The sequence below is a fragment of the Lichenostomus cassidix genome, chromosome 3 (genome assembly GCF_008360975.1).
Source record: "Lichenostomus cassidix isolate B80296 chromosome 3, HeHo_3.0, whole genome shotgun sequence".
NCBI lineage: Eukaryota > Metazoa > Chordata > Aves > Passeriformes > Meliphagidae > Lichenostomus > Lichenostomus cassidix.
The window spans coordinates 48574524-48597226 of NC_139483.1; the positions used below are offsets into that span (position 1 = coordinate 48574524).

Below are 22703 nucleotides of genomic sequence, written 5' to 3' on the forward strand. Positions count from 1 at the left end.
GGCTGAATACAGATATATTCAGTGGCATGAAAAAAATTGTTTCTTTCTCACTTGACAACCTCCTCAGAAGAAACAAATGTAAAAAAAAGGCTTTACAGAAAGTCAAGAATTATAATAATTCATGGAGAACACCACCAACTGCAAGGCATATTATAACATTCAGTCCTTTCTCCCAAACCTTCCCTGAATGCATCCCTGACTAATCTTGAGTTTTTGCTCTCCTCAGATCCAGAAAAATCACAAACAAAATGGCATCCTTAGTTCTTCTTTCTTTCTTTCTTAAGTAAGAAACCTTTTAAGATGAGGGTGGTGAGACACTGGACCAGGTTGCCCAGGGATGTGAACGTCCCATTGCTGGAAGTGTCCAAGGTCAGTCTGAGCAACCTGATCTAGAGAAAGACATCTCTGCCCACAGCAGGGGCTTGGAGCTTGGACTAGATAGTCCTTAAAGGTCCCTCTAACCCAAACCACTGTTATTCTATAATTCTATGAATACAGACATTCAGAAACCTCCCAGAATGCATCAGAAGAGAAAGATTCTTCTTTCAACCCAACCTAAGCTCAAGTCAAATGCATTTTCCTCAGTCTTAGGACGGACTTCTTGTCCACATTCCCTACAGTGATTTTGTTTGTTTGTTTTAAAGAGTGCTGGATGGAACTGGGTTCCCACTTCAGGTGTTCCAGTTTCACACAAATGATACCCTTACAAAGAAACTTAGTTTTTACTAAACTCTAGTAACCATTTAAGACCTTGACACTGAAACCAGGTCTTCATGACCTGCAGCACTCACCTGCAGTCAGGTGGGATCAGCAGTGGTGTGAGAGACCAACTAAAATAGTCACATGCTCTCTATCAAAGCTTTCATATACAACCATCAGATTTTTCCCCTATAACAGTGGGCGGTAGTGTACTTTCATTAGAACGTGATTTCACCATGAATTTGCAAGTAAGTAATAATTACCAACTTTCCGCAGCTCAAAAGAAGTATCAAAGCAATGTCCAGCTGCCAGGAGGAGTACTGCATAATTAATTCCTGATGGTAATGTTGGCTCTGACTCAAATGCTTTCTTGAACCTAGAAAAACAAACATTCAAGTTTACTTTCTAAATAATGCAATCTAGTTAGGGCATCATTACAGTTTTAGGTACTTCAGTGCTTATCTTCTGTTTACACAGCAAGAATCCATGGAAGCAAAAATATTTTACTGTTTTCCACACATTCTTTATGGTTATTTTTAGGAGTCTGTTATTTATATATCCTCCTCCCATTTCCTTTACCCCTACACAACAAGCACAGACCCTACTCATCCATCTCAGTAAAGTTAAGGTATTTACAGTATTTTCTTCAAGATCAAATCAAACAGAATAATACTACCAGTTTGTAAAAGACCAGTTTCACAGTTATATTTATTAATAAGCTAATTAATTTATTCTTTAATACATGAATTTTTATTGACTTGAAACCTTAGATTACATTGTGGATCTGCTACAATGGTGCACAGGGATATCAAAATGCATAAGCACAGAAGCAAGTGATACAAGGATAAACCTCACATTTAGCTATGATTTCAGCTACTCCGAATTTTATTCTTTACTGAGTGTCTTATTGACACTGTCCTTACGAGTCTATTCACATAAGAAAGGATTATACCAGATTGCACTCTCCCCAAGAGGAACTGAGCAATCAAGAGAAATGGCAAAGACATTCACCTAGTCTCCATCTTGTCTTAAAAGAAGTGGAGCTGCTTCATGCAAACAGCACACACAATCCTCATGCTAGCACTGCCAGTAGTTGTGACAACAGCAACAGCACATTTGCAGTGCCTTAAACTTATTCTTCAGAATCTGAACACCTTTGGTAGCATGTATTACACATAGATTCACATCTCCATAAGGAGGAGGCAAAGACTACTATCATATGTGAGTTAAGGAGCATAAGAGATTCAATACACAACTCACTACAGTAAAAGCAATGGAGTTAAAATTACCTTCTAAAGGATGAGAAAAATACAGACAAACAAATGAAATACATAAACTAAACAGGTTGTGAGATTAGTATACAAGGAAGGAAAGAAAAATAATGTATGTAAAACCCAAGGATTTAGCCTCTAGACCACACTCTGACATGCAAGCAAGGCTAAGGCATTTTGATCCCAGCAGGCCAAAAATATGGCTAGTGTTTAATTTCTTTGTTGTTTATTCTGCTCTAATGATTCATGAGTTTTCATCCTTTAACAGAAGCTCTGCCGTCCAAAACTGTAAGACAGGCTGTTCTTCAATCTGCTACACATGTATACACTTTTTATAATTCAGTTGTCCACCTCCAAAGACCTTAATCATTAGACAAGTGTCTAGTCCTCTAATAAAAAAGCAAGAGAAGCAGAGAGGACTAGATTCTCTTCTTTCATCATCTGCCATTTCCTCTTGTATTGCAAGTTACAACAAAACGAGGAAGAAAGTACATACAAAATATTTTTGGCTCACTTAAAAATCCGCAACAAACTCACACACACAAAAAGACCACCCAACCTAAAAACAAGCAAAACCCCCCCCATAAAAGTCTGCCAATCAAACAGGACAACACTCTCACCGATTCTAAGTATATATATCTAAGAGAAGCCCTCTAGCTGGCATTATCTGGAGACATAGTAGTGTCAGGAATTGTACTACACTAACTTTTTTGCCCATGATGTAATTCTCATGCAGTAAGGAATGGAGAGAGAAAAGACTGACAGAAGAAGAAAAAAAAAACCTTGTAAATTAGTACTTTTGCTCCAATACAAGAGGGACTGTAGCTTCTGGAAAAATGTTGCAGCTGCTGACATTTGAGAAAATGTTGCAGGGCAGACACTGAATTAGGAAGGTAGCAGTGAAAAGGTATCAATAAAGACTTGGTAGCTTTGTTAAGTCTGATTCACACTGTCAGTGTGAAATGAGAAAGTGACAGTTAATAATTACTCTTTCATCTATTCTCTCATATTTATATGAAAGATGTCTTTTATTCTGCTTTCTAATTGTCAGAAAAGCTCATAGTTGGGTTTTTTTCTTAATTGAATAGACCAAAGTACCTTGACATCACTAGTTGTTGCAAGACCAATGCTTTGGCTCTGCTGCCAAATTCTCATTATCTCATGCAATTCACTATACTTCTCTTACACCCTCATTTCTCCAAGACTGAGATAATAACCTTTATCTCAACATAATGTAGCACTTCCATGGAGGCATTGTTCCTGCACACACCGGGTCCTGTTGTGGCCTGCTGTAGCACTAGAGTGGGCCTCCTCCTTTCCAAGAGCTTTTCACTGAGTTATGAGTCAACCTTTTAAACATGTCAAGTCTGCTGTATGACTAACACTAGAAATTCAAATCAATATCCCATATAAAGTACAAACCAAAAGCAATTGGACCATCCGGTACAGCTTCCGGCCAAACTCCAGCTTTCTTCGGCAGAGATCACCTTGTTCTGTGGCAGCAGGAGAGCAGAGCATTCTGTATGGGGTCTCACTTGCCAGAGACTTCAGGGATTATTCAGGGGCTGGCTGGCCAACACCCTACCCTGTGCAGGAGCTATCAGCCTCTGCCCTTTCCTAAACTGAAGTGCTTGCAATAACTTCCTGTCATCAGATCAATGATTATCATGCTAGCTACGATGCATCTATTCAAAGTGTGTTAAAATGGCTACATAAACTCACCACTGTTATACATATAATCATTCTTAACTCAATTATGTTTGACAATATCAAGGTTTATCTGTTCATAAGGCATTATGAACAAGAAGAAAGCAAGATGTTCAACAGGAAAAGTAATTTGTATTTAAGTTAACCTGTAATAATGCCTAATATTTGTATACAGAACTACAGTTTTCTTTTTATCTTGTTCATGATATTGGCAAAACAAAGTGTTCAAAAAAGACCCCTGAAAGTTTTTTATGGGCTTTGCCCTCGAGGAAATGAAGCTTTTCTTTAACCCAAAATTATGCTGGGAGGGATGACAATAATATGATGCATTCCTGTTATTTCAACATCTTTTGAAAGTCCAGTAAGAATTGCAAAACTGTAAAGCATGACCAGAAGTTATAAACTGAATTTGTATTCTAAAGCCATAAATGGTAAACAATTCTATCTTATCTTTTACAAGAAACAGTTCTAAGCTGAAGTTTACTGAAAACAAGTGAAAAATGACAAGAGAAGAAGAATGCTTTCCATTCTAAGTATTTACTGCAACTGGCAGCTGATGAGCACAAGACCAGCTAAGATGTGATGTGCAGGACACAAACACAGATTGTCTGTATCCTCATCTGAATGCAGAGAAGCAGCTCATCCTGACAGAAGTCTGGGATGGTGTCCCATTCCTTCATTTTTTAACCTCTTCCATATAACAGTAATTTAGTGCATTTCAAAACCATTAAAAAACCAAGGTTATTGTCTCTAAAATGAGGATGAGAGTTTATCTATTATTGACTAGTCTATTGTGTTCTTCTTTGACTATTTATGATACTGAAGTCCACAGCAATATGCACATACTATAGGGTAATGCTGGGCTGATAAGTTTGGAATGGTCATATTGCTTGTGAGTTAAACCTCAGTACCTCTAAGCCTAGCTAGCTAATATGTATCAGATTCCAGACACGCCAATAGATTAATGACTGATTATTCTCTGGCCCAGATTCCTACAAATAATATAGTAAACAGTAGACTTCATATTTGAGGAAAATGAGGAAAATATACTCTGATGAGATACCTAAACTTCCAAATCTCTGAGGCACTTCAAGAACTTTGCAGAATGAGATGTGTGAACAACATAAATCTCTCATTCTCAACAAACAGGCAAAGAAGTTTAGAAGATTCAGTCTATCCTCTAAGGATACCAAATATTTGGAAAGAAAAGCCATTCAAATATATTCTTGTTTGATGAGTATTTTCCCAAAATTAACAAAAGGACATAGACTAGGAAAACAGTACTCACCAGAACGTTGCTTTGTCCCTGCTTTCTGTATCTGTGAACCCAGATTCCAAAAACATATCCTTATAAATTCGACCAACCAGACAGTACATATCTGAAGCTACTTGGTCTTCCTGTTCCACAAGTGGAATCATAATTTCTAGAGCTTTCTGTCTGTCTCCAGGCAGATTTCGCCTAATGAAAACAAAAATTTTGATTAAGAAACCAATAAAGTTAACAAGAAGTACTTTTCATTACCATATTTTAATACAGACATATGATATCATCCATGTAAAATGATGGATAGACACAATGGACTGTGTAATATAATATATACACACTTACCCCCTCTTTTTTTTTTTTTTTTTTTGTTTGTTTGTTTGTTTCCTTCATATCATGGGAAACCTTTATAAAAAAGCCCCCAAACATAATTTCTCTCTCTCATGAAGCATCAGCTAGAGCAAAGCACTGAAAACAGCAAGAGCCTCCAAGGAATTTCTTAGAAAGATCATGTGTTACTTATTTATGACATAGAAAAATATAAACCTTGGTTTCATATCTAATATTTCTTTCATTGTAATTCACCCTTTAAAGGAAAAAAAGATTCGATCTTGTGTTCATGACTTTACTTCTTATATACACTTTAAATGTGAAGCAAAAAATCCAAAAAGCACAAACCAGATTGAACTCCCATGATAGGGAAGGTTTAGGAGTAAAGCCAAGAAGGCAATATTAAAAGAAGTACTTCAGACAAATAAACCACGTAATTGCAAGCATTAGACATTTCCTGGTGAGTCATAGTTTTGATACATACATCGTTCAGTATCAGAAGTTTAGAATTTTAATATGTTTGTGTACTGAACAATCAAATTACTCCCTTTTCAACACTTTCACATCTTGTATCGACTATCCCTAATCCAGATTAATGAATTAAATGAGAACAAAACTAGTAAGGCAAATAATATTTTGCAACATGGATTATATACACTTAGCTGGTCTTCAGAGACAGAGGTCCCTCTTTTATTTCTGTTTACTTTTCCATCGTCAGTGCCCTCACACTTTCTTAATTTAGGTCAGACTAATCCTGACTAATTGAGCTGCTCCATCCTTCCGTACCAGTGACCTGGATTAGAAGCAAGAGACACATTTTTTTTGCAGCAAAGATTCAGAAGTGCAGAGTATTCCAGACCTGCCTTAGCTCAAAAAACATCCTCTATAGTCCCAGTCAGGAGAAAGTTACAATTAACCAAAGTATGAACATTTTCATGGCTATCATGGCTTCTAGTTTAATGGTTAATCTGGAAAAGAGAGGAATAGGCAAATCTCATCTGAACTCCTTTGGAGGTACTGTGTAGATCTTTTGTCAGATACCTTCAAAGGCTTCATCTTAAAGTCACCCCTATAAAAAGCAAACCATTCAGTCTGCAAGAAATCCCAACAGAACCAGTGAAGTATAAGGATATACCTGAAAATATTATACTGCAGTTTTGATGGGTTTTTAGTATCTCATTGAACTAATTCTGTTTTCAAAGCTGACTTTGTTTCAGAAAACTGTGACCTTGAGGTCTAAACAACATGCTAAAACTCCAAGGAATGCCTAGTGACCCTTGTGAAGGCTGGTTAGAAGTGACAGATGATTATGCTGGATTATTTAATTTGCAAAACTTCACATATTTATGTCAAAGTGGAAACCAAAAGGGCACATATTTTAACCTTCATATGTCTGATATAAAGGCACAAGAAAAGATCTGGACATTTTATTCAGACAAAAATAAATGCCAGACACATGTTTGGGGCTTTTTTTTTGTTTTCTTTTTTTCTTTCAAAACCAGGTTTATTTTTTCAGCTAATTTCTTGAGACATGTTTTGACATCACTTTGACATGACATGCAGTTTTAAGCCTCCTCAGCAAACCCGAATTACAAAATTCAAATCTGTGAAAAGCTGAACCATCTGTAGAACTTTTCTACATTTGAGAATTTCAATACCTGCTGACACTTGGTCTACTCCTCTAAAAGTCAACTGTTCACTGTGATTACGGCAAGGGAGCAGAGAACATCTGTAATTTCCTCTGAAAAAACTTCCCTTTTAGTCTCTTGCCTAAATGCCAGTATCCTAGAAAGAAAATTTAGGCTTGGCTTTCATTTAATCCACAGAAGTTTTGTGTGTTGCTCCATGTATCACATTTTTTCCATGTTATCAGAGAACATGAGCAGTAGTTTATTATTATAATACAATAAAATCTTGATGAACATTTGATAAAAGGTCTGCTCCTGTTCCTGACATTACCAGAACTCAGACTTGATGAGACGATGCCTTTGCTAGCAGAAATGCTGCAGCACTGTCACCCACACAGCAATGATAAAAGTGTATTTCACAAGAGGAAAATAGTTAGGTATTTATTTGCTCTGATTTAGGTACTGAAACAGAAAGTATTGCAAACCTATGGAAAGACAAATCAAACATGCTAATGGAAAAGGAATGAAATTTGATAGTATGAGAGAAAAAGAAGCTTAGATCTATCATGAAGCTCACAGCCCCTAAAGCTGCTTCAGTCAAAATAAGAAGACTGTGTATAAAGATACCAGGATTCCCCACAGGAATCACACAGGATTCCCCACCCCTTATGAAGTTTGAAGTTTTGCTTTACTGTTCCACAGCAGAAGAGTAAATTCTTACCTGTTTAGTGCAAATGCATAATGCAACCTCACGTGGTGGTGGGAAGCCAAGTCAAAAGTGGGCAGTTTTTCTAAAGTTTTCACCAGTTTCACAATGGAATCGTAATCCTTCCAAAAGAAGGGAATAATAAAGTTTTAAGTGGCTGCACTGAGGTATGCCTATATAAAGTCCTCTTTGACCTAAGCAACTATTTTTTCAGACTAAGAAGTATTTTCAGCCCATTGCAAGTTTTATGGATTTCAGTTTCTTCAGTCTCAAACTGTAAATAGCCTAGCACTAATTGGAGATGGGAATATGCAGTTTTTAGTGCAATTGGGTTTCCTGTGCTGTTTCAACCTGGTCCTGTGGAAACATTCATACATCTGTTTCATGATTAAAGTTACCTTCAGGAACTGAACACAGATCAGTGTTCATATTGTACAGACATTATAAAGTTAACTGCATCTGAATTAAGGCATCCCAAACCTCTGAAGTAGGCATGAGACGCAAAAAGAAAATAAAAGACTCTTCAATAACACAGTTTTTAAATTAGCTTACTCACTGACATATTTAAGAAAACAAAGAAAAAATAAAAAAATCAAGCTCAAACCACTTCATAATGTTTGAGGAGCGACAGTTGAAATCATGGATAACAAAGTAAACAATTACTAGCATCATTCCAAAAGCTGAAATGCCTATGAACTATTTATGTTTCCATAAGAAATGTCACAAGCTTTGGTGACAAAGAATACATTTGCCTATCAATTGCAGAATACTACCATATCATTTAACTACAGGCTGTTCATCACACAGCAATGCTGAGATGGAGAAGAGTTATTATGTATCATGTACTTTTTAGGTACTGCTATAAAACACTTTTCTGCTATGCAAAGGCAAATGGTGAAACTACGAAACAAAATAAAAACATCAGAGAAGACACCATAAAAGACATTTACTAGGGTGTTTATCAACAGAGTTTGTTAAAAAAACCTGTGCAAAATACAATAAAAAATTCTGTGAGAATGTAATTTAATTTTCTACTCTTAGTAGTGCACAGAATTCCTACCTGGATGTCTCTGTAGGAAAGCAGCAAGTTTATTACAATGTCAGCAGACAAGACTTCAACATTATCTACTCGCTGTCGAATCCTTGCCAGCTCTGCTGCCAGCTCTTTGCCTGTGTAAAGTGTACGGGCTTTCCTGATGTCATTCAGAATGGATTCCCGGAAATACTGGCTAGAGAGGAACAACTTCACATCAGCAATTTCAGACAGGTCCCCTGCACTTGTTTTTCTGGCCCCACAGCTCTCCCAAAATGTGCATGCATAACACATATTAATAGAGCAGTGTCAATGGAGAAATTTGGTCAAGATAAACTATTAATTATCAGTTTGACTGAACAGAAGGCAAAACAGCCTGACATTTCCCTTGACAGCAGGAATATGTGCACTTTACATGGGTGTACAAAAAGACAACTCACCTCGAACTGGCCTGTGCCACCTTCAAGAGCTGAATAAATCGATCCACCAGAGGTAGGCAGATAGGCCCAAGCAGAGACTCAAAACCAGGTGGCATCAGCTCTGTCAGTCCCTTCACAAAACTGCTATCACAGCAGTACACCTTGTTATGCGGAGTTATCATGTAAGGAACAAATATGTAGTTCCCAGTGCACATCTGCAGGGAAACAAGGTGCAATATTTAGGGCAGTTATGGCTTAACAATCCCAAGTATAAAACAACTGCATAAACTACCTACAGAATTCTACCTGATAAAGTCAAAGGGAGACCTGCTGCTTACTTCAGTGAGACCAAGTTTTGATTCTTGCATTCATTTTTCACATGAAATTTATTCTTTCAGATTTTTGATCTGCTTCCTGTAATATCAGTCTTTTCAGAAGTATCAAGTTGACCTTAAAATTGTAATTGACTCAATCGTGAAACAATTCCCAGGGCACATCCTCATCACCCCGAAGAGGCAGATGGAATCATGAAACTGAGGCACACTCTGTTCAAGGTACAGATGATCAGAGGAGAGCAGTACAATTAGGCTCACAGATACTGGAAACAGTAACACAGCCTGGTTGCCTCACAATAGGAAAACCATAGAGAAAATTAATCCTCATATTAAGTTCAGAATAACTGAGTTTAGCATAAAAAAGAAAACTGAATTCCCTACTATGTAGGAAATACTTGTCTTATTGACAAGTATAATTGACTTAAAATTATACATAGTTCAGAATAACCACTTATAGAGTATCTGAGAATCGCTAAACTGTATTGATTTTTATTTATCAATGTATGAGATATACTTTACAAAAAAAAAAAAAATTAAAGTATCTTCCAAGAAAGAGGGAGGCCAGATGTCTGGTGACCGTGGTATGTGTGTGAGTACAGATTTATGACAGAGAAAGTTGTTGGATGCTTGTGGTTTAAAGAGTCTTAACTATGAGACAGAATACCAACAAAATCAGGAGGAGTTCCTTCATTCATCACTCAAAGTTCAGACTCCATTGCTGAAGCAGCCAGCAGTCCAGCAACAAAAGCCTTAAGGAAGCAATTCTTGAGATTAATCATTTTGGTACCCCTAAATTACTTCCAAGGTTATTTACTTTCTGGCCAGCTGCTTCTGCTCTCCCAAAAGTCACTATAGCAATGCCAACATCACTTCAGAGACTCCCCTGCCTAGTTGAGCTCCACACATTTAGAGGGCAGTGACTGAATAGTTTTTGAATGCACAATAGCAGCTGTGTGCTTAAAACATACATTTAAACATGCATTATTAGATTTTTAAAACATGGAAGGATTGAGGTACTCAAGTCTGTAAAATGTATTTGTACAGATATGTCAATAAACATATTTGTATACAAGTTAGAGACTGGCTATGAAGAGTACAGGAATTACTTTTTAATTACACCTATCATACTATGAAACTGTCAGACCTCAATATAAAAGTAATCCCACTGCAGCTTCTCAGGGATATTGGAAGATTCTGTAAAATTTAAAAAAAATTGGTGCAGACATTTGCATGAGGTCGATTGAGTTCAACACAGAAGTTATTTGGAGATTATTGCATACAGTGCCTTGCAGAAGGGTTTAATTTAGTCTTCTTTTCCCAACCATTGCAAACTACTGCAGCTGAAAAACTAGGGAATATTTTTGTCTGTGTGACTGCAGAAATTCCAAAGGGAACTTGACAAAGGAAACTATATGACAAATTTTTTAACAAGTAAGGAGTGGGATGCCAGAACCCAAACTGGTTGTCTGTGCAACGGAGAAGAGAATGGATACTTCTATTCAAGAATATCCTAGCATGTAAGGGCATCACATGCTTTCAACAGTGAATGGATGAACTTTTTACCCTGCTAAAATCTAATGAGCCCCACAGTCAAAGGCAGAGGGAAAATTATGAATCTGTTAGAACTAGTTTCAGCAATTACAAGAGATGGGTATATAATGACTGGCATAAGAGCTGCTATTACACAGAGGCAGACTATTCTCCAAATTTCCTTTTCTAGATAAAGGAGAAAAAGTTTGGGAAATCAGAGACAAAAAAAAGGGTGAAATAGATACAGATATCTGGAGGCAAGCATTTTACTTTGTAATGTTTATTCAGTGCATTAAAAATAAATTCAAGACTGCTTACAGGAAAGCCTTCTCAGTCCTCTGGCACACTGTTTCCAATGCTCAGATCTTAAATAAAAATCAAGCCTGAAAAAGGATCTTCCCATCTTTTGAAATTCACAGAACCCTAAGTTTACCCTGGCAAAATGGTAAATCCACCTACAGAGACAGTACCAGAGTCCTAATTTTTAATTCTACAAGCAAGAAAACTATTCTTCCTGCAGAGACCAAGTGCCTGAGTCCATCACTGAGCATGCGCTCTTAGAAACTCATCCAGAGCCCATCTTCTGTAGGAAGTACATATCTATTTCAGTGAAACAAAAGAGCCAGCAAAAGTTAGTTTATATGCATTCTTCCTGTTAGCTGAGGGGGGAAAAAGAAAAGCTGGTTGTAATATAGAGCTTGGTATAGAAGACATGCAGACCCAACAGTCTTTGGAAGCAGTGGACAGGGAAGAACTTAACAGTAAAAGACAGGAGAAAACACTTTGTAGGAGAAAAAAAGAAAAAAATAAATCAATTTACAGTTGTTCAGAAGGCCCCCAGGGAACTGTCTCAAAGTAGGATCTCACCCTGATAATCAGTAGCAAGTAGTGTGAGAACACAGTGGCCTTTCCCTCAATCAGGGCATTAATTTGATTCTTAATTTAACCTAGATAGTTATCTTTTGTGGGTGCTCTGTATCTCTGAAACTTCTCAAATTTGGCTGAAACTCATCAGACAGACAAACAGGCAGATACAGAACAAACATGGAGGATGAAAAAACAGTACAAGCTCTGAAGTTTCATTTTGCTAGGAAATACACTTTAAAAAAAGTAGAAAGAGAACACATGCTATAAAGAAACACAATAAATATTTACCTCAATTTCACTTCCCTAGCTAAAGAGTACAGTAGATAGATATTTAACAGCTAATCCTAACAAAGGGGGACATGCAGTCAAAAGGAAAAGAAAAGAATCAAAAGTTATATATTATTTACTAAAGGTGGTAGTGGAAAAAAGCTAACAGTGACGGCAAGGCTGTGTTTGTATAATGAAGTCTATGATCTCCTACTGTGGATAAACATATTGTGTCACCATCACAAATTCTAATTGCAAAAAGCCAAACTCCAGCTGCATTTGGGCTATGGTTAGGGTGGGTGCCCAAAAGGACCAAGTTGTGGGGGAAGCAGCTGTGGAGCTACTCTAAATGTCAGACAACTCCAAACCATTTTCCACAAAGCAGTGTGTGACTTGCTTCTTTCCTCATTCCCAGGTGATGCAACATGTCTCAGTTACTTATACTTCTTTCTCATCTTTTTTTGTCAAAATATAATCTGCAATAACTTAAGTCAGAAAGGATCTTTCTGACACACACTTCCTTGTGTATGCTCTCACACTGCTTTACATTTTGACTTAGTGCATATTACTACACTTGAAAGTTTAAATATATTTAATTTATAGGATTAAAATCTGCCCAGTAACTCTCCATCCCAACTCTGATCCCACAAAATCTGGTATTTTTCCTAACTGACTTCACTCTATATTCTAAATTTGTTAAGCACACAAGACAAACTTGTTGTTTTACTTTGATCCATTCTTGTGACTCGCCATATGTATAATGAAAGTAACAGAAACAAGCTTTTCAATAAAACCATGATATTTTTGAAGGAGTAGCACCTTAAATCCAGTTGTAATATTCTGTTACATCAACACCCTTTAAAAAATATGGATTGAATACAGGCACTTCAAAAGTGGGTGGGAACAGACCCCCAAATCAAGAACAGGTGCTGCAAATTTAATTTTCCAACCCTCTTTCTTTATAAAACCCTCATTATTTAAGGCCCAAAACCCCAAATTACACTAGTGAAAGTCACAAAGGGATTGCAGGGCACCTAAGTTGGATGTTGAAAGGCATTATTGAAAACACCTGGGGTTGGGACAGACCACAAGTGCACATACAGAGAGTTATTGTGGCTCAGACTGATGCACGAGAACTCGGGACATTAGACAGGTAATCCTGGCCTAAGCTCTTAGATCAGCTGAACTACTTTTATCTGGGAGACACATACATCTCTTTGAAGGCCTTGGGCCAGCACACTCAGTACCTGGCAACATCAGGTCATTTTCTGACAAACTGTCCACATCAGCCCATTCCATCAAATCAGTCAAAAGGCAGAAGTGCTGACTGGCACCAGCTACACACATTAATGCTTACAACTAAGTGACAAAATCTATAATTCATTTTTGCAAATGTTTTGATTTTTCTGTATTTTCCTAATGTCCATTCCTCACTTACAGAGGATGAATTTAACAATTCCAAAGTGTGAGTAATTGCAGTTAAATAGAGATGTAAGATCATTTTAATAGCTCTATAATTACAAAATTTAAGGCAAGGCTGCTTCTAGCTAGACCTACTGGTCACTGGAGCATTAAACACCTCTTTCTTGTTCAATATCCTTTCTCAGCTTCTGAAAAGAAATTAATATAGCATCTATTTGTGCTCAAGAGATAATAAAAATTAATAGCATATAGTTACGTTTTAATGATCACAGTAGGAATATAAACCAGCCCTTCTTTCAATATTGCACTCTTTCTACAGAACTGCTACTTGTGAAAAGGGCAGCCTTTTGGGACTTGAATGTGGACCCATGTCTTCTTAGACAGAACATTATGCAACAACACTATCCCTCACAAATAAATCTGATGTAATACAAAAAAATGTTTTTCTGAAAGTTGCACAGATTAAAAAGACAAGGTGCTACACATAGGAGCATTTGAGTTCCAGTCAATTCATTCTCATATCTTGAATTGCTCTTAAAAAGAGGGGAAAAACTGAAAAATCCCAGGAAGTCCCAGGAAGTGATGCGCAGTCCTTTCAGTGCCCTAAGGCTCCTTACTAACACTGCTCTGTTGGAATCATTTAACAGTCAAATATCCACAAATACAGGAAAACTGCCTTTAAAGACAAGAAGTGTCAAAGAAAATAAAAATCCCCCAAAACAAACCCATGATACTTTAGCCATGGATGGGACAATCTAGCAGAATCCCATCTACTTGCCAAAGCTTCAGGTCAGCATCCAATGTAACTTAAAACAAACAAACAAAAAACCCAACAACAACAAAAAACCCAAACAAATTAACAACAACAAAAAAAAAAAACCCAAAAAACAAAACAAAACAAAAACAAAAAACCACCACAGCTGAAGTAATAAAAGCAGCTGTATCTCTCACAGTACGAACTGTTCTTCCTGCTGACACTTCTCTAATTAAGAGAACTTTTTCTGTTTCTCCCACTTGTCCTTTTGAGAAATATCTGCTTTTATTTCACTTCTTCTGGTAAAATTTTTAAGGTAGTTCTCTGACTGCACATGGTTTTACGTGTAGCAGATGGCAAAATCGTAAACCAAGTTATTAAATCTATTCCCTCCATCCCCCAAAACACAGTAAATCAACACGTACTGATGTTTTAATGAATACAGACTCAGTTTGGGTTTACTTCAAATCCCACTCACATGAATTACAGCTTACTACTGATTTGAAAATGAACTTAAGCCTCACACCTCAAATGAACTGAATTTCAGAGACTGGATCTACTCTGTCAAATACTTCCCCTTTTCTCTGAGAATATATTTTTTCTTTATGTATCCAGCAATAGCATTCTATCGCAGCCATGCTACATCCTAAATACTTAAAAATCAGCTTACACCATGTATGGTCCATTCATCCTATTCATATAGGAAAAAATGTTACCAACTTTTTCCAAGGAAAGTATGTGTCAAATATATTGGTCAATAATTCAAAAAATTAAAGAACAAGCAAGAGATAATGTTGTATCATAAATAATAACTACCACAGTTGTCATTATCAACAAATCATTTACTGAAGGTTACTGCACAGCATTTTTACATACTTGGATATCAAAAATCAAACAAATCTCTTCTTGGCTAGATGAAGAGTATTAAAAACATTTACCTGTATTTCCATAGTGAAAGAAACCAATAGTTAAATATTCCCTACGCTGCAGTCTTTTAGCAGCAGCTATAAGGAGATTGTGAGCTTGCAGATGCCTCTGGAATGCCTCATTCAGAGTCACAAAATGGGCCAATTTGGAAGGGACCACAGAGGGTCATCTGGTCCAACCTCCCTGTTCAAGCAGGCTCATCCTAGAGCACATGGCATGGGATTGTGTCCAGACAGTTCTGGTATCTCTCCACTCAGGGAGACTCCACAGCCTCTCTGGGCAATCTGTTCCAGTACTTGGTCACCCTCACAGTAAATAAGTTCTTCCTCATATTCAGGTGGAACTTCATGTGCATCAGTTTCTGTCTGTTGCCTCTTGTCCTAATCCTTGGCACCACTGAGAAGAGTCTGGATCCATCCTCTTGACACCCTCCCTTCAGATACTCATAGACATGGATGAGGTCCCCTCTCATTTAGTTCTTTTCAAGGTTGAACAGACCCAGCTCCCTCAGCCTTTCCTTTTAAGAGATGCTCCAGTCCCTTCATCATGTTTGTTGCCCTCTGCTGGACCTGGTCCAGGAGCTCCATGTCTTACTCGCGCTGAGAATCCCAGACCTGAATGAATTCTCCCACTCACATTAAAGCAGAGCTACACCAAACTGTCTCCATCCAACCTGACTTTGAACACTTCCAAGGATGGGGCACCCATAACTTCTCTGGGCAACCTGTTCTAGTGCCTCACCAACCCCCCCCCAGCAAATAATTTCCTCATAATACCTAATCTAAATCTACCATCTTTGAGCTTGAAACCACTGCCCTTTGTCCTACCACTACAATCTCTGGTTCCTTCAAGAGTTAGAAAAGGAAAACATCACTGAGGGTGCCTGGCCATACAACACTAACCCTGTTGTTGAACTGCTAACACCTGCAAGTCAGCTGCCCAGCAGAACAATTCCCAGTGCCTCCAAGACCCTTCTGATTAGGCCAGCAGCTGTACTGCAGTCTCACACGCCAGGCAGCTCCCAAGGCTATCCACTGTTCCGACCTTGTGCAAGCAAGCAGCCTGAACTGAAAGGTGTGCAATGTGTCAAGGTGTAACTTACTGCAATGGGTTGCAAACCACACGTAGAATACATGCATATTAAACACACTCAGATTCAGCAAGTCAAATTTAAGAAAAAGAATTGAATAGGCCTGCAACTTTCCTCCAGAGGTGGTAAAATTTAAACTATGGAGAATTATGATGGCATAAAAATGGGCTAGCTAAAACTAGCAAAGTAGTCATGAACTGTAACCTTTATAGCAACATCTCATGGCTGAAACTCTTTACCGGTAATTTCCAGAATGCCTCTGCTACCTGACTAACCTCAAAAATCAGATAACAGCAAAAATTGAACTTAAGCTTTCAACCAGAAAAGTTACCACCTCCTGTTAAGGTATCACTCCCTGTAAAAATGTATGGTTTTGGTATTACTGGAGCATTTGGAAAAGGTCCAACTAAACAGCTATAAAACCACATATAACAGGAAATGAGCCAATCTTATCTTGTACTGCTCTGCCCAGACAGGCTCCAGGCAGCTTATCCTAGCTGTGCAACATTGTATTGACTATTATCAGGAAGCACAAAAATGCAGTCAGAAGAACAAAACAGTTTGCAATGGATTTTTTTCTTTTTAATCCCACTTATTTTAGGGATACAAGGTTCAGGAAAAGCAAACACAAGGCATTTCAGTTAGACAGATATATATAGATACACACACAAAATTGTTTTGCAACCTTTTTATCTCCTAGTGCTAAGGATACCATCGTCCTGCTATGGCTGATGTTTGCATGCTATCAAAAAATATATTCTAGAACAGCAAGACAACTCCTCCTTTATCCATACATGAATTTCATTATTTTTTCATATTAGAAATCTCACAGAACTATTTTTAGTAAGGGTGCGCATCAGAGTCACGGCTTTTCAAGAACAGAACCTCTGCCACACCCATTTATCCAACAGTCTTCTAATTTATGAAGAAACATGATTTTCATGAAGCATGAACTACATTCAATAGTTAGGCATGCACCAACACTGTGAAAAGTCTACTTCCAGGTAATTTGACTAACATCATGTAAAAAAAATGAGGAGAAGGAGAAAAATAAAATCAGTTGCAGAGTTGCTAAACCCGTTTCACTGACTTCCCTGTTCTAATCCCAGGGAAAATACTTCCTCCCAGAAAAGATGTTATGTGGGTGTGCTTGAAAACATCTGAGACTTTCAAGGAACACATTCTTTTTCTGGCATACACTGAAACACTTCTAAAAGTGATAAATGACAGTGTCACAGTCACCTATCCAAATTTAAATGGAAAACAGAACAATCCTTTCTGAAACAGATGAAGACCAAGTTATCATACCTCTCCTTAAGCTTCAGGGACTGTCATCTAAAACCAGGACAAGATGACATCTCCCCTTTATTCTGTTGTATCAATCATCTCCTGCTGGTTTCCTGCTAAGAGAGCTCTTCCCCCTACCCTCTCAGGAACATTACATTAGTCACACATCATTTTCCCTAGGTCCTGGGCCACCAGAACAAAAACACAGAATGTAACACATTCATTTACAAGAAAGGTCTTACTGTTCTCTTTCATTTTATGTAAAAGGCCTAACTGATCATTTCCCCCACTTTCATTAGAGAAAGGCGAGAGATTTTTAGTCTAGCACATCTTTCACAGCCTTCTGTGAGTCTCTGAAAAGCACTTTTTGGTTAAGAGCTATACAGAAACTCTACAGGGAAACCTCGTTGCTTTTTTTTGGTTTTTAACAAAACAAAACCAAAAAATCTGTAATTTAAAATGCAGCATTAGACCAAAGCTCAGACTGGTTTTGAAGCCATCTTTAGAAACTCCATGCAGAGAAAAGAAAAGACTGCATCTTTATCAGAGAGTCATATTTCATACTGGCAGAAGTAATTACTTAATCCATGAATTTCACTGTTAAATAAAGAAGTAAAATAAGGAATGCTGTAGTTTTCATGGCACTGTGGAAAATAAAAGCTGGCCAATTTCTGAACTTAAATACTTCATATGCCACTTAGAAAATTTTATTCAAATATATGGAATGGCACAGCATGCACATAGCACCTCAGGATATCAGCACAGCACTGACTACCCTCTGTGAAATTACATCTTAGCAAATGTGGCTACCAGTAAGTCACAAAGTGAAGCCAAGAACAACTCAACATGCCAGATATATAATCTGACATGACTGGCCCTGCTGCTCCAGAGCAAACCACAATGAAAAAACAGTGTTCTTCCAGCCACAAATCTGCCTCCTTTGAACTTGGGAGTGAAAAAGGAAAGGGAGATTCGCAAGGTCAAATTCAGAAACCAGAGATATGCCAAGGTGCAGAAACCTACAGTTTAATGACTGGCAGACACAGACAGACCCCTGGGATCTGCACTGCACTTAGACTAACAGGCTCCACGACTCAACTTCTAGAAATAAATACACACGTATTCTCTCCTTATAAATGTACTTTACATATATATACACATACATACTTACATATATACCTTTTTTTTTTTCCAGAGTGGTAGCCATGGGTTTCTAAAATGAGCAACAGTTTCCAAATAACTCTACTTCCTAGTAGAGTGTTTCTTAAAAACACCAATGCACATTGAACAGAAAAAGGCAACTTAAAAAAAATTATAATCAAAATGACAAATGCAAATGGGTGTGAAATAGTATGACAGACAAGTGAAGGCAGCAGGGAAAATACCACTGATAGATAGAGGCAAGGTAATAAGTGAGCCTGGTACCTAGCAACCAAATTATATACTCAGAGTTGCTGCTAGAATTTCCAGAATTCTGCATCTAACTCTGTAAAATACAGTGGGAGAGTGTTAAATGATTTAAGTAGAAAACAGAATATAAACAACATTAAATGAAAGAGAAGTATGGAGTGTTTATTATTCAACTGAAATCCATACATCATACTTACATTATTCTTCTGGCAGATAATTTCCTGAAATAAAAAAAAAAAAGAAAATAATGTTGATACTACTAGGAAAGATATCTGATCTCTATGACTTCCTAATATTAATGTTTGCATATATGACAAGAAAATGTTGGTTGACAGATGTTTTCTATGCCTGTCAAGTCAACATAAATGAGGTATTGTCTCAGAAGAGACAAAATTACTATGGAACCAAGTAGATACACACAACTTATATATCCATAAGAGCATACATACTGTCTGCATGTGTATATACATATATACACATATAAACATGTATATACACATATAAACATGTCCCTCCATTTATAAATTTTCATAGAGGAAGGATGTCCAGAAGTTGTCTATTAATAAACATCTATTCATATTTGAAAAGTTAAATACAGTAAGTAACATTTTGCTACCAGAAGAAGCAACCAAAAAGAATAGTAAAAGCAGTATTCATATGAGGTTTTAAAATATTCCAAAACTGCTTGAAATTCACTTTACTCTAATAATCAGATGCAAAGAACATATCTTCACGTTTGCAATGTGAATTTTCAGAGAATTAGAAGTACACACAGATGGAAAGAGCTGATTCTTGCATGCTAATCCAGGTGGTACAGTGCAAGTGTAAACCACTTCTGAACAATGATCTTGCTTCCAGCAAGATTTGTCAGCAATCAGCAATTCCTGATCCCAGGAATCGATAACCATAACAGATTTATCAGACAGCTATGCCTCTGCCACTGGGATTGGTGAGCAGCTTCACCAGCACAACAGCATTAAAAACAACCACAGCATCAAACCAAGGTGCCTCATACTTCCCATGTTGCTTAAGTCAGGCTTCAATAAAACTGCCCTTTTCCCTGTTAAGAGGGCATGTTTCACATATGACTGTTTCTAGCATTCCAAGTGTGGTTCACAAATGTCTAGTCAAATCTCCCAGCATGGACAGCGACTTCTTTGACTAGATCAGGTTGATCTAAGCCCTGCCCAGCCTGGCCTGTATTTCCTTAATTTTCAGGTTTTGAATCCACCCCTTCTACAGAAGTTTAAAATTGCACATGCTCTCCTGCATTGCTTCTACTCTTATCTGCTGATTGTAAAAAATACAGGAATAAACACTTCCTCAGAAGATGCCCTGGCATGCCCATAACTACCTTTTTTTAGGCAGTTACTAAATAGTACAGGAAGGGTCATGATCTTAGATAACTTTCCTACAGACTATCAAGAGCAGAAACACAGGCACAGTTCAAAGCTCAAGGAAACTGAAGGGAGTCTCTCAGTTGGCAGAGTACTGGTGGCAACTGTGACATCCAAGTCTCCCTGCACAAAACTGGGCTTCCACTGATGCCAGTGGGAATCTAGAGTGTGACCCATTTACAAAGTCCAGCTTCCAAATTAGTAAAAAGCTCTTCCAAGTGCCCAAGAAAGCCTGTGCCTCACCACAAGTGATTTCTCTGTGGGAGCTGGGTATTTGGCTCTTTGACCCTACAATGAGATTCTGCTCTGCACATACTGTAGATCATTGTACTTGCACAATTTAATTCACTTCCCAAATACATCTTTTATCATTAGCATTATTTTTAGGGCTTTTATCTGTACACTCTTTGTGTTGCTAAAAGAAAGGAAATAATTGGATTGCAGGCAATCCAGTTGACCAAGAACATGTGGGGGGAAGAGCAGGGGAAAGAAACTGAGTTACTAAGCATATCCCCCCCAAACAGAGGGGCAACCTGAAAAAAATGGGACACAATCAAAACCAAATAGCCTGCAATTGCCAGAAGCAGGAGAAGCAAACCCTTCCTGAGAGCTGGTGGTGCCCAGACTGCAGTCTGACTCACCAAGCTGCTCACTCTAAATGTTTCTTCTCAGCAAAGCCTAGAAAGGAAGTGCAAGAGTGTAAAACACCTCCTGAGCAAAGCCAGTGCATCTGAGAGAGGGCAAGTAATTGAAAAGACTGCCATCCAAGTTGTCTATCCTTTCCCATCACAGAAGTTACTAAACCTTTTGGATAGCCGCAGTAGGAACTATGTCCTTCGCTGACACAATTCACAACCCCATAGATTATCTTAAAACACCCTCTTGCCTAAAACCAAAGTACCATACTGTGCACTGAGGCACGAGTTCTGTTTTTACTGACTCCATTACATTGGCAGTCTCCAGCACAGCAATCCTGCAGGTACCTGATGCAAACAGCTGTAAATCAGCAAGACTTAGCAGAGGGTATCTGGAGGCCCCATAAGGTCTGGCAGAAAACTGCTAATTTAGACAGAAGCTAAAGCCTAAGAATTATTTTGCTGCCTACACGCTCCCCCTCTCACAGGATTGTTATTACTGTAACAGTTTACCACAAACACCAGTAATTTGCTTGAATGACAAAGTCACACATTTAGTTTCTCATCTCAAATTTGGCAAACTTCTGTTTCTGCAAACAGTCATTTAACACCTAGGTATTTAACTGACTGTGATCAAGTAATCTAAATCTTTCTCTTTAGAAAATGAAACAGTTTTACAGCATTGTATTGTAGAAATCTTTGCCAGGCCTCAGAATATTTTTGCTATTTTGTTCTGAACCACAAGTGGTATCTGTATTTCTTCAAGAGAGAACCTATTTCATGTGTTAGACCAGCTGTGTCTTGTCCCCCAAGACCCTTTTTCCACCCGGAGTTACCTTCAGTGACTGCAGAGACTCTGCATTTGTGTCGCAGTAGAGGATAATGTTGTTGGCCATGCTGAAGCTCTCCCTGACTCCCAGGTGGTAGAACAGGGAAGGCTGACGGAAAGCGTCACTCATCTCTACAACAGCAATATCTGCAGAAAGAAATGAAAAAAATTATTGTCAATGCCACACATTTCTGACAGTCAAATACTTCTAGGTCATGTTTCTTCACACAATATTTTTTTACAAGAAGACCTGGCTTTAAGTAGGAAATAACAGATCTAGAGGGATTTCCCCATTTTAGCTATTATGCCTGAATTTTGAATACAGTCAGCAGGATGTGGTTTAGCTTTTTTTTATTTCACTGCTACGGCTCTATTTTTTTCTTTAAATGAGACTTTAAAATGGTAAAAAGGGATAAACCAGTAATTAAGAAAAGGAAAAAATTTCATTTGCTGAAAATTTCATTTCACTCATTTCTTCTTTCATTTGAAGCAGAAAATCTGCTTGGTAAATCTAAACAAGGTGACCAATAACCTTAGGGAAAAGTGAAAGAAAAAACTACATATGATGTGTTTCTACCCTCTGTGCAAGTTGCAATAAAAATTCATGTAACCTATGCACATCACTGCAGAACATACTGTATAGATTCTGTACTAGAACTTTGGAAGAAAACTAACTGAAAGGCAAAGTTCCAATATAAATTACCATTCAGATCTATTTTGATTCATATGGAAAGGTGAGAGGTAGAATGAGAAAAGGACAAGGTACAGATGAAGAGAAGCAAAGAGAGAGTGAGTATGTAAAGCCAAAGAAACCCCTATATAAGTAAAAACTTCACTGTGCAGAGAATCCTGTTCATAATAAATTTTACCTGTATGAATAAAATCAAGCCCATGCA

At 37.7% G+C, this 22703-nt stretch overlaps 1 protein-coding gene across 2 annotated transcripts in view; it reads right to left on the reverse strand.

The window, feature by feature from the left end:
* MAP3K5 (mitogen-activated protein kinase kinase kinase 5) overlaps positions 1–22703 on the reverse strand; it is a 98420-nt gene that overhangs the window by 47033 nt on the left and 28684 nt on the right. For both annotated transcript variants that reach the window (XM_085055638.1, XM_085055639.1), the window contains exons 2-8: positions 21815–21954; positions 19144–19167; positions 9079–9272; positions 8666–8834; positions 7621–7727; positions 4966–5136; positions 963–1075 (exon numbers count right to left, since the gene is read on the reverse strand). In XM_085055638.1, coding sequence (XP_084911764.1) covers positions 963–1075; positions 4966–5136; positions 7621–7727; positions 8666–8834; positions 9079–9272; positions 19144–19167; positions 21815–21954 — 918 coding nt within the window. The remainder of the gene's footprint in view (positions 1–962; positions 1076–4965; positions 5137–7620; positions 7728–8665; positions 8835–9078; positions 9273–19143; positions 19168–21814; positions 21955–22703) is intronic.